At 33.1% G+C, this 14,161-nt stretch overlaps 1 protein-coding gene across 1 annotated transcript in view; it reads left to right on the forward strand.

Annotated features, from left to right (window-relative positions):
- The window catches only part of LOC122523105 (nephrin-like), a 130,596-nt gene that overhangs the window by 2,317 nt on the left and 114,118 nt on the right, over positions 1 to 14,161 (forward strand). Inside the window, exon 2 of the mRNA XM_043644687.1 lies at positions 1,636 to 1,875. Within this exon, the coding sequence (XP_043500622.1) occupies positions 1,758 to 1,875 (118 nt within the window). The 5' untranslated portion in view covers positions 1,636 to 1,757. The remainder of the gene's footprint in view (positions 1 to 1,635; positions 1,876 to 14,161) is intronic.

Below are 14,161 nucleotides of genomic sequence, written 5' to 3' on the forward strand. Positions count from 1 at the left end.
ATCAAATTCGATCCTGTCAATGGCCATTTCAATGTATCGTCAAAAGATCAAAACCGAGTGAGATTCTTCGACACATGTTCCATTAAACTTTTATGAAAATCAAAATTATTCTTTATTTTTTAACATTACTCTTTCACACAATTTGACTTAAGAGAAATAATTTGTACCAACAGAAGCAAATTTTTGGTAGTTCTTTTTCGAGTTATTTTCATTGTAAGTTACATAGTTATGTACTTCAATTAGAATACCAGTGTTGGAATAGTTTCAAAGTAAACACAATCTATAATAGTTCTTGTATTGGATGAGACGAAAAAAGATTGAGGAATCTTTCTCAAAGTACAATAAAGTGAATTTAAAAAAGAAAATAACGTGAATGTAAAGGATGTAGAAAGGAAGGGAAAGAAAAAGGGTCAAACCTTAGGTACAACACGATTAGAAAGAAAATGACATTTTCAAAGAAGATCTCGTATAGGATTGTAGGGCGGGTCCATTCGAAACGGACAGAGTTTATGTCACGTACCCGGTCCACGTAATGTTCGCTAGAAAGTAGGAGAAAAGTGAGTCCAGCTCTCCGATGTGGTACACGTCAGAAGGACGAGTCTCTTTTGCCGTACGTTTGCCGTACTTACACAGACAGAAACCTTTGTCCACGTCCTCTCGTTTCAAGGAAAGCTCGAGAGGAAAAGGAAAGAGCGAAAGGAGAAAGAGCAAAAAGTACTTGCAAACTGCCGAGAACATCGGACGTGTTCTGTAATGGGAAAAGAAATAGCATGTACGACCTAACGCTTCTCGATAATATCAATCTTCTACGTAGTAAGAGACTTTGTGTGTACTTCCATCTAATTTTAAAAACTCGATCGTGTTATCGAAAAAAAAGTTCAAAGAAATATCTGAAATAAGTTTTATTGAACCGTATTACAATCGTTTACGATATTACCAACATTATTTAAGAATAACAAATAAATACGCGTATTTTGTCTCTTCGATCTTCTCGTATCTCAAATACGAACATTAGAATAAAATTTAACGATTCAAATAAAAAAAATAACATAATCCTAACCCGATGATAAGGAACGACGGGAACAAAATCTGACGTATTCATTCTTCAAACCATATTCGATCGATTCGAAAAAATAAAAAAAAAAAGGGAACAAAAATAAGGAAAGGAAATAGAAATGATAGAAAGAGATGTGTCATACGAAAAGAATCGTTTTTCTTTCGCCACCTTTCGTCTTTTTCTCTTTCTTATTTGATGAAAACTGTCGGGACATACCGTCTAGATTTCAACAAGGAAGAATATAAAAAGGGTGTGCTGAATAAGGATCAGGAAAAGTGGATCGCCATGCCTCGCCATTGAAAAGTGTTCTGATGAAATCTTCCAAGACGAGCACCACCGAGTGCTCGTCGACTAAGCCGACCGTGCGAAACTCAATTTGCCCCTTCTCAGCGATCGACAAGGTTGCAATAATCTGATTTTCATCATGGTATTTTCGATTATTCTACAGATTAATATTTCATACGTACCGATAGATAGCCTGTAGAAATGATTATTGTTGTGATCGATTACAAAGGCCAGTTTGTTTTCTTTCGAATGACTCGTATAAACAAATAATGAATGTTAATATTTTTGAACAGTGTTGAGGACAGCAAAATTGATCATCGAAGGAGCTTCTCCAACGGAATACGACGCGAGTCTCGTGAGTCTCGCGAGGATGATTCGTGGGTGAAATAGACAAGAGACGTTGTTGTTTGCCAGTATGCTGTGGATATTGATTGTGGTGACGTGCTTCGAGGTATCGACTCTGGCTGATGCGCAATCGGAGAGGACAACGTCCTTGGACGAAGATGCAAACAATAACGAACCTGACCATCCGGGTGAGTATATTCGAACTATATGAATTTCCCTTGTCACCATTGTATAAATGATCGATCCGCGTACATACATCATTAGTTAATAGCCATTCAGTTGGTGCCTATTCTGTTTTAGCTAAAAGTCAAAAATATAAAAAGATACTATAACCGTTGAGATAAATAAAAACGTTAGATAAACGTCAAAAAGACATCGTTCTTCCAACAAGATTTACGTTTATTATTTTTATTAATTTACGCAGCGTCTATATATACGATTCTTCGTCGACGGCGAAGAGAAAAGATAAAAAAAGGAAAGAAAAAACGGAAAAATAAAAATAAGGGAAGTACGGGGGATGATGTTTTAGATAGAAATAGTAGAGAGAATAAAAGCGTATGGTGGAAAATAATCGGTTAAAACGGATAAACGTACGTGCGTTCTTTCGTCCATGCGCGAATGTTCCTTTTTAACTATCGTGTTGTGTAAACGAGACTTTGTGATAGGAGAGAGAGAGAGAGAGAGAGAAAGAGAAAGAGAAATAGAGAGAGAGGAGGACGACGAAGAGAACTCGGAAAAGGAGACACTAAACTACTCGTGTAAATTACCGTACGTTAAAACTTTTCTCTTGATTTATTTGCTCGACCGTTCGTTCTCCGTTGAGGATATCGAAATTAATGTTTAATGGATGAGTATCATGAGGGTAGTCTCCAAACGTTTATACTTTGAAACTTTTACCGATACATGCCATAACCGCAATTAGAAAGAGAATAATACATTATAAAATCGATATCGAATAGTTCAATCATTAATTTAATATTCAATGAAAGCTTTTTAATTACTAATTAGTATCATAATTTTCATAAAACTCCACTAAATTATCTAACGTCACTTTCCCTATTATCTTTCCCTTAGGAATCCAATTTAATGATATTTCCTATTATCGAAACATGCTATTTATTTGAAATAATAATTTTATCGATTACCACTAAAATGAATAATTGTTTAAGAACTTTAATAATATTCATTGTAAACGAAATAAGAATTATCATTGATTTTCTACGACTAAATATTTATTTGATAGGTGAATTTGATACACGATACTATTCCGTGACGTAACACGTCCTACTATATTGTATCAACAAAGCAAATGAAAATCATAATTAGTATGTAATTAATACGACAGTGATAATAAATATTACATAATTTGTGTTTAAAATAGTAACGAAATAAAAATGACAGAACAACACATTTAGTCGAACATTGAATTTTCGGTAAAGTACCGCATCCGTTGGTCATTTTACCGTACACGCGTAACGTCCACTTGCAAGAGAACACACGTGTCGTTGACATACGGACACGTGTATCCTTCCCCGAGGTAAATTAACCACGAGTTGATGACCCTTTGAGAGAAGGATATAGGAGAAAGGATCGTTACATCATTATTTTAATAGAACCTATTTCTCTTCTCTAGAATTTTTATTAATTAATTTCTTTGATAAAAAAAAAAATAATATCTAATACCTAATCAAGGGTAAGCTTATCGATAAAAATCTTGAAGCAATCTTCATTTCATCGTCTTTTACGGTTATTACCATTCGATTTATTGTCGTTGTCGAGATCCGTATACATATATCGTATAGTAGTATAGGTACTCTCGGTAATTGGTTCGTTGCGGGGGTCTAATGAAATTACATTCATTTCCCGAGGGTGCGGATAGTTAAAGGAAATTCTGACCTGAGCTTTCAGATTTTCAGAACGATATATGCTCTTCGATCTGACAGTCCTTTACCTTAGAGATATATAAGGTATATATACTATATTTAAGTACTTTGGATTCAAGACTTCATCCAAGCAATGAATAGACGAAAAGAGATTTCTATCGTGAAATCGCTTTAGCTTCTTTGCACTTAACTATCGGGTTAACGATAACCTCGTTGTTGAAACGAGGCAAGTCCTCTTCGTAACAAGGGCCGAGTTTAGCTCCTTCAGGCTCCTTCAGACTCGTGGGACGTACTATCGAGTTAATGGTAATCTCGTTGGCGAGTGGAACCTAACGATATCTATGCTTTACCTTGTTTTTTCCTTCCTAAAATCGCTAGTTACCGATAAAAATATCCTATACTATTATGCATTCACGAAAATCTTAAAACAACTCCCTCGATAATCATATAGGTAAACCATATAGAATCTTAACATATTCGAGATTGGGAATTCGGTAACGTTAAGTCGTTTCAAATTATTTATTTAAATATCGTTGACGTAGTTCTACGTCATTTAAAAATCTCCACTTAAATGTTGATAACATTATCCTGCATTATTAAATATAGAATTTTAATTGTTCATTAATTTGTTTTATTTTATTTTACTGACAAATGATATATTTTTATCGTGCTTTCTTGTTAAACTCGTTCAATTGTAATATTATTTCTTCATTTAATAATGTTTTATATTTCAAGTTAATGTATACGGTATCCAATTAAATATTTAGTCCTAACAATGCCAATTGCGAATTCGTTAATATAAAAAACTAAATAACAAAATTACATCTTTTATACGTTAACGAAAATCTGAAATAATTCATTTGATAATGTAATAATATAGAATCATTTGGTAATAAACTAATTAAACTTGAAATGGCTGCTCGCATAAATCGAGATATTTACTACCACTTCTAATTATTACGATTGTCGTACGATAAAAAGAAATAGCATTAGTAAAGAAGTTACGACTCGAGGACGGCATATCCGGAAAGGTTAAACGCCCTAATGCGACGAAGATGCCGCGGGCTTTTTATATTCGAGAGGAACAATAGAAGACGTAATGGGAAGGAGTTCCTCGGGCTACAATTTAGGGTCAGATGGCACGAACCTGCGATAAATGCATGGTCCTTTAAGCGCACGAATGGGGTTGGGTTGGGTTGGAAGTTGGGCTTGGGAACGGAGGGGTTGCTGGAAGTTACAGAATCTCGAGACTTTTCGAGACTTCGTATCCGAATGGTGGAAAGGTATCTCTCTCTCTTTCTCTTTCTTTCTACCGCGGTCAAAAAAAAAAAAAAAGAAAAAAAAAAGCAGGAGCCGAAAAAGAAAGGAAATGAAATATAGCGGAAAAATTATCCCCTCGAGGAGTTGGCCGTAGGAAGAAGGTTTAGATAAAAATTTCCAACGTTTGTCACGGTCGTCCCCTAATTAAAGGTCCTTGGATTAATGGAGACCCGTCCCGTTCCGACGTTATTACCGACGATCGATTCGTTCGTTCGTTCGTTCGTTTAACCATTCTACTCGTACCTTTTAACCAGTCCTAGGAAGCGAAGTCATTCGCGGAAGCCGCGTTACGAATGCTTCCGCTTACTTTCCTTCGTGAGCGTAAGAAGGAAAATATCGAAGGTCTCTCATTGCCTTTCCTGAACCCTCCTTCTATCGATCTCTCTCTCTCTCTCTCTCTTTTCCTTTATATAACGGTGTCAGCTTCGCGAAAGTACCTACCGAGTTCATCGAAATACGTTTTCTCACAGGATATTTCAAACTTTCTCTTCGAATGGGAAAACGATCGAAACCGTTCACGATCTTCAGAAAAATCTAATGAGACTTTAAAAATAATTATCATGAAATTATTTAGATATCTATGAAATTAAGGCAAAATTACGTCGAGTTTAATCAGATCGATTGATTGAAACATCGAAATACGATTTGCCATTACGTAGCGTTTCCTCGAGTTTATAAATACATTTTACTCGCGTTTTAAAACGATAGTATTTCTTCAATTACATTTGTATTTATTTAAAACATTCATTTGATCATAAGACATAGTAATATTATTTTTGATATTCCTTGTCAAATAATTTATAGGACGAGAAGAAACAATGGAAATTTTTTTTTTATACAGCTTACGCTTAAAGACTTCGTGGAATAGCTAGGGATGCTCATATGGCATCGCGTTTAGTTGCTATACCAACACAATTGTTCGTCTTATGTCTCGTACATTTCAGACTCGTTTTCGTTATAAGCAGCTTTCACCTTTGAATAGTGCCTTCGCACCGGGGATGGTACCGTACGCGTACCGGCTTGTTTGAAACAACGATCAAGCACTTCTAACGAGTGTTTAAACTATGCTTGTTAACTGTCCTGGACGAGCAGGGGGTGTCGAAGTGGAATAAGAGAGGGTTGGAGGTCGTACCTGCAACAAACGAGCCCGTCCTTCAACGCTAGTTGCGACAAACGCGCAGTATGTTCGTCTCTTTTAGATATTACCTACTTTCACTATACCATCTACGTACGTGTTTTGCACTCTTCTGGTAATTATTAACTTGTTTACTTTTTTTTCTTCATTACATCGTATTAACCCAACTTACGCGATCCAAAGAATACGAATTTTCTTTCTTCTTTTTCTATTCCCTAAATAATATTATTTAATTATCACGTCTCTCAATCTACATTTATTTAATATCATTTTTCAATTATAAATACAGATAATAAAATTTTATCGACGCATATGTGATATACTTACGTCAAACTGAGAGTAATAACTTCAACATTTCTCGTCTATAAAATACAATGACAAAATTCTGCCATAAATTGAAATAAAATCGTTTGTAAATGTCATGAAATAATAACGAATACAAACGCTAACGCATTCTATCAATTAACGAGATTTCCTCGTGCATTACATGCAAAAAATACTATATGTATCGTTCGCTCAGGATTATCTTTGATCCAACGTTTATATTGATTGATTTTATTGTATTTTACGTTCGTTATAATCAGTATATTGATACTTATGTACAAAAATAAGATATTTCAACTCTAAAACGCTGAAAGGTATTAATTTTTACTATGCTTTTACGTATTATCGTTGATTAAAAAATGACTGACGTAGAACTGGAAGGATTATAAAATCGTTAATACTAAATCACAAGATAACGATTCCGTGTAATTTATTTATTTTATCAAAAATATCAATGCGCAAAACGGGTTCTATTTATAAAGTCATTTTTAAAGTATTTCCAGATTATAACAAACCAATCGCATTAACTTTTGCAACAATATCTCTTTCTTTTTTTCTCGCTCTCTCACTCGGTCACTGTCTCATTCTTCGTTAATAAAAGCTCTCTCGTCTCTTTCAATAATATATTTCAACCACGTTGTGACGTTGAAGTAAAAGATTTGTAATAAATTACTAAAGAAATAAATTAGAGTTAATTAATTGAATCCGACCATTGTATTACGTGGCTTGTTCGTTAGAAAGGAAAAAAATTACCAATTATCTACACATATTCAGATATCCGTAATCAATCCTTTACCTCTGTTCTTTCATTGATACCATAGGACATAAAAAAAGGAAAGGATTCGAGCTCTGGAAGCTCTAGTACGTTTATTTTTTCACTTCTTATCGATACGATAGCTATTAGATTTTCCTTTTTTCGAATATACTTATATAATACATTTTATTCATTGAATTACCGACCTTACAGATTCTTTTCTACTTATCGAATTTCTCTCTATCAAGTAGAAAAATTAAAATTTTTAATTTATACTATCCTGAGATAATCAGCTTAACGAATTGCCGAGTTCGAAGATAAAAGGGAAAATCTCGACAAGAGTAGAGGGTTTAAATCCATCTTACTAAAATTTAGAATTATTGAATTTATTGAAAAAAGTTTGATTGTTCAATTTCAATATATGTACGTAACGAGAAAGAAGTTTCTATAATCGATTTTATTTTAAACTACACAACGATCGATCCACTTGTAAGATAAATAATATGTTAATATAATGTATATAGAAATATATATATAAAAATATTGCAAACATTTTTGTTATGAAATTTGTTATGTTAATTTTATTCAGAGTAGAAAAATAAACTAACTAAGACAATTTTCGTAAACATTAATATTTTTTCACGGAACAGAGCAAAATAAGAAACCCTGGTAAACAAATTTTTTCTTAGAGGAAGATGAAAGTTTTAATTAATAGTGAGTGCAAAAAGACGAACGAACTGGCCGCGATATTTTTCTTAATCTTTCTTCTCTTTTACTTTGTTGCTCATCTTTTCTTTCTCTCTTTTCTTTTCTAATCGAATAATTTTCTAGCCATCCTCCACAAAGGCTTCTTGCTTTTTCGTAAATGGTGTCGCATTCTCAACTAGACGCAAATGATAGTCTGACAAAAGTTTCTACGTTTCAACGTTCGTCCGTAGAGGCGTTTCGCTACACCGATTATTTCCGAGAAACTTTGAACTTTCGCGATACGCATCCCACTTCTCATGGTCTCAGATAACGGCAATGGATTTGCATAAGAAGTACAATACAATAAGCTTAAATGTATCCAAAAATACACTAAACTTATCTCATTAAAATGATTTAACTATGAGCGTGATATTCGTACACAAATAAACATATACAATTTATTCATCTCTATGAATATAATATTTAAAATATTTTTATATTTATGTGTGAACAAAATTGTAAAACTTCTAATTAAAATAAACAAAAATAGACAATTTCATTATCTTTGGAAATCTAATATTTTTAAGTTATTTTTACATTTCTAAACAGAATTATAACACTAATCAAAATATATTCTTTTTTTATCCCTATAAATTCAATAGAGAAGATTTTTTTACACCTTTGAACACAACTATAACACTTATATAAATATACAATTTATCTATCTCTAAAACTTGAATATTAAGATTTTTCTACACTCCTGAACAAAATAATAGCACATATTAAATATAATGCTTTCCCATAATAGACTGAGAGAATATTCTGAATAATACGTAATATAATATACGCTCTCTATGTAAACGATGGATCCTTAAAATACATAAACACGAGCAATATAGTTGATGAGCCCTACTATAAATGTAAATAAACTCTTCGATAGATGAGGAAAATCATATTACAATCGATTAGCTTACAAATATCTATAACATTTGTTTAACTTAAAATGCAAAAAGGAAAAAGTATCCATTATTCATTCGCACCCATTTATTGCATTCCACTGGTTTTTTCTTTTTCAACGAATATAACCATTCGATGTGACAGTAAATTGAAAGACTCACAAATTTGGCCATATTCTATTTTTCTCTTTTTACTCGTTTCATCAATCTATTTTTCTCTTCCCTATATGCACAGACGCCTAACACGCATTTACATTATTGTTCAATCACAATTCATAAACTTTGATTACTTCATTATAACTAAAATCGATAACGACCAAAAAAACACGATCGCACAAATAACAACTTCAAATTCTAAGTTCTATTACTTGTTCTAATTAATAGATCCTAACTTTACCGTGATCGTACCTTTCTAATAATTTAACTACAGTCGCTTTATAATTATATTGTTTCTAACTCTATTTAATACTCTCGACCATGACACAAATGACTAAAATAACAAATAACTTTACTTAATAATAAAAACACAAATAACTCTAGAAAATCTCGGCAACTCTGACAAATGTCTACCTTTTTTTAACCTGATTTTCTTTTTCGTTATTACGTCGATATACACCCATACCAATGGTTATTGAATGAAAAATATCCCCGGTAATAAAAAATCATGGTCGTAAAATAACAGATGATACGGACGCGTAGAACAAAGACGATTCAGGAAAAAAAAAAGAGGTAGAATATTGAAGAGATGAATTTTTTAAAACAATCACACAGATTTTTCGAACATTGAAATATGATACAGAATGAGAAGAGAAAGGGGGAAAACCAAGAGTTATAAAAGAGAAAGGAGTGCAGTACCAGTGACCGTTTGTCAATCGTGAGCCAAATCAGCTCGGGGCTGGGTTAGGTATACTATGTAACTATGTGTATGTAGAAACGTTGGTTACATTGGATGGATGGCGAGGTTGATAAGGGTTTGGCCGGTGCCATCCTGCCGCGGTTATGTGACCTTCATCCGATCCTCGGACGACCTCCATCGGCTATCACAAATCTCGACTCGATAAACAGGAGCAGGACTCTCGCCTCGTCAAGATGCATGAACCTTACTCGATATCAAACCTAATCCAAGCAAACGCAACGGTAGTAGAATCTAACGTCTACGCGAGTGCCCTTCTCTATCTATCAATCTATCTATCTATCTATCTATATATATAATACCATGTTACTTCGTATTTGTATGCGAGAGATATTCTCTAATCGAATCGAAACGATAGTCATAGTTCATATCACATTCGTCCAACTAACAATTTCTCTATGAAATCTCGACACGATTCGATATCAGTCGGCACGAATCGAAATCACTGCTTCTACCTCCGGCGTTAGAGGAAGAGAACATGCAAACCAATGTTCGTTCAGTAACGTTCCTGGTTACCTTAGCTTTTCGAAATTTCATCCATTTCCGAAAGGACAAACATGCTTTCAACTATGATGCAAAGCTACCACTAACACAAATGATTGAACAACTCAATAGTGGGATTTTGCTCAATTGGGAAAATTCGAAAATTAGGTTTAAATGTTAAGATTTTTTCTCTCTTAAATAAATTCTTTCATATGCGCGCGAATAGATTTACCTTTGCTTAATTATCGAGTTTCCTAATGGCTACCTGTCAATCGTACTGAACACAATGCAACGTAATCCAATTAATTCGCATGCATCTCGATTAGCGTTATACCTCTGTATTGCATACATCAATTGCAACTGCAAAATCAGAGTTTATACTACCCATAATTATTGAGATATAATCGAATTTTAGTGACGACCGTTACACCAACCAAATCGATGTATTAATCAACTCGAAGTTCTGCCATTTAAATTACAACACAAACGTTCTACCGACCACACAATGTTCCAAGATAACTAATACAAATTCTGTCGCTTTTAATAGTCTCTTAGGAAATAAACAACGTTTTATCAAATTTCTACTTTAACGCTTCCAATCAATTTTCTTAATGGATAATTCGATTCCGTAAAATCGAGTAGAATAAGCTTTATTCAGATAAAAATATAATAGAAAATAGAACGACGAAACGAACCTTTTAAATTCTTTCAAATAATATGAACTCGAGGTCGTTCATTATTACGTATAATTTCGATACAACAATTACGAGAATACATAGAAAATATTTTTTTCTAATACGAATTCATTATTTTTCATCAATGTGGTTTCATTAATTTTTAAATTGTTAATAGGAACAATTAATGAATGAAATTTTTCTAATTCGCGTATCAAATTATATTTATTGATTATTCATTTTATTTTGAATTTATTGTTGAACGCGAGTAAACACCTAAATCTGAATAGTAGATTATATTATCGAGAAATATTTGAGTTAACATTCACTCTTATGTTCAAACCTAAAAACATACTCGTAATAATCGAAAAACAATAGAATAGACAAATAGAAACGAAAAAAGGTAAATCATGTTCCCACTTATATGAATAAACTATGTTTTATCGTAAACGAATATGCAATAATTATCCAAAAAATTACAATTATTGAAGATGCAATTTGAAATAAACAAATTACCCAAGTGAGTATACATTTGCAAAGAGAAGTTGAGATTGTGAGTAAAATTGTGCTATCCTCCTGTTTCATCATAATCACAGTTGAATGTCGGATTAATACGCGACGAATAATCGCGAACGGTAACGAAAGTCGATCCTGACAAGGAAGTACAATGAAGTTGATTGAAATTGATTAGAAATGAATTTTAAACGTGAACACGAGAGTACTCACGGCAAAGATTTTTTTCTTTTTTCTTTCTATCATTTCTTTTTTATTTTTAATGTGACGTTGAAAGATAAGCACGTACATTTAATCACGAGAGGAATAATCGATAAAAACAGTAAATAAAAGAGAAAGAAAAAGGGCGGAAATTACTGGTGCATTGAACGTTGATAGACAAATAATACAGTCGTACGAGATAAAACGAAAAGAGAAAAATCTAAACGTGGATCTATGCTACGAAAGGTATAAGATATTTAAGAAAAATCGTAATTTCTCTATCGCGTTTACATTATCTTTTTCAATTATTAATAGATCAAATTTATAATGTTTTTAAGATGCTGTCATTGTTCCTATAAACATTCACGTAATTATTCGCACATCCTGCAGCAGATAACTTGTTTTTTGATGCAGAACGTATCCTTTGAAAGAAAGAAAAACAACTTTATATACTTTTCTGATCAAACTAAGAAACAAATGTGTTGTAAAATATTAATTTTGTCAATTTTTGTTTTCCGGACTTCTGAGCGACTCATAAAATGGATGTATAATAAATATAAAAGATCTTTTATAAAGGTCAGTTTCTATTGAGGTCAGCTTCTACCATATATGAAAACGGTTACCATGAACGTAATAGCTGCATCTACAAGAGTAGTCCTTAAACGTAGTCGTGGTCGTGGCATTATTATTCCATTAAGGGATGGTTGACGTCTCTTTTGTCGTTTAAAATAATTGGAAACACTCGACGTGCTTCCCACGCGGATAAATGATCGAGGATCTGTTCTCTCAGTTAGCCAATTTATAACCAGACCAACAATACAACCAGCTTATAAATCCTTTTACATCATTTCTTTTTTACTAATTTCATTTTAGACGATTCGTTATATCGACCAACTGGATTCATTAATTTTCATTTCGAAAACCAAAAACAGGACAAATATTCGGATCACATTTTTTCTTTTTTTTTAAATTCGAACAAAACAACAAATCTTAATTTCATAATTAACAATTTTTACGATCTGTCGATAACTCAATTGAAAAATAATTTGTATTAACAATTAGATACTCGTGTGCATAAATACTATCCAAGTTTCGTAGTTAGCGATTCTAAATTAATTTAAATACTATCGAAAAGTACTAAATGTTTGAACCTTAGCAATCAACGCATCAAGGTTGCAATTAACGTTTATATCATATATCATTCATTAAAGTATTAGCGCAAAGAAATAATGTAAAAAATGTCAACAATTGTGAACAAAGAGGGATTGTAATTTCTCGTTGAATTTTCTTGAATCTCGTTCGTTGAATCCTATTAACTACTCTGCACTCTGATTTCTCTCTCTCTCTCTCTTTCTTCCTCATCCTTTCGTGCACTTTTCGTTTTCTTTTTCCCACTGAATAAAAAGTCGTAATCTATGCCAGCCATCTTAAGCGAAATCCGTATAACCCATTTTCCTTTTCAGTCCAGTCACCTTTTCGTTTCACCGACCAAATATAAAGAACGTAAAAGATATTTCAATAGTTTGCATTCTATTTTACTTTGGTTTAGTAAGAGAGAAAGAAAAAGAGAGAGAAAAAAAAAAAAGAAGAAAAAAGTAGTGGAAGAAAGAGATAGGGAAAAAGAGTAATTACGAAATAAGAAATACCATCTAAGCGAGGGAAAGATTTTCAAGAAGGACCGTCACCATCGTACAACCGTTCGCGAATTCATTTGGTTATGTCCGGGTCGAGCTCTGCTAATTATGCTCGTTGCTATGAAACACGTCAGAAACAGATTACGTTTCTAACGACTCGACAATGCTATCTGTAAATTAATTATTATTTTACGCGAAACCTAATTAAGAGAAGGTACAAAGGCTTTTTATCCTTCGAAGCATCAAAATCAATTTTACGCTACTGGTTATTGTGTCATAAGGATCCGAAGGATGTAAAGATTTTTTATTTTTTTTTTTTAATAAATAACAAATAAGAAAAGAGACGCGAGAGGAATAATTTATTATTGTAATTTTCTCTCGTCGATGATCAATAAGATTTGTACTAAAATATTTCCAAAGTATTCCAAAAAGATAATAATAATTTTCTAATATATAATTTTATTTCTCTCTTAAAAATAAAAAAAAAGCAGAATCGAGAGGAAACAAGCATCGAGGGATCTTTGATTCTCTTTAAACGTCATAGGTACTGACAAATTTCCCATTGTTTTTTTTTCTTCCCTTGACCAACCGAGTTAAGTTCCTTACCTACCAGATCAATTTCCTTTTTTAATGCATTTCCAAAGGTAGTGAAAGAGTCGAACAGTAAATCAAAACGTGATTCGATTCTATGTCCGTAATGACGTTAACCGTTGTCTTACGAGTTGGAGAATCCGTAAGTAATCCCGCGATCTCTTCTAGTCGAGAAATAACATTTAGCCAAGGTCTTTGAACGAACAAGATTGGATCCCATGGGAGCTAAAAGCGTGCCTCCAATCGAAACGTACAGTTTGATGTTCTCCCTTCTCTATAAGATTAGATCGAAAGTCGCGTTTGTCGTTAACGAGAACAAATAACGATGCCCTGTGCTTTCAAGCGGAATCTTCTAACGTAAAACCACTCCTTTCGAGTACTTTACCAAGGTAGCTTACCTACCGTG

The sequence above is a fragment of the Polistes fuscatus genome, unplaced genomic scaffold (assembly GCF_010416935.1).
Source record: "Polistes fuscatus isolate 324 unplaced genomic scaffold, CU_Pfus_HIC Scaffold1, whole genome shotgun sequence".
Lineage (NCBI taxonomy): Eukaryota > Metazoa > Arthropoda > Insecta > Hymenoptera > Vespidae > Polistes > Polistes fuscatus.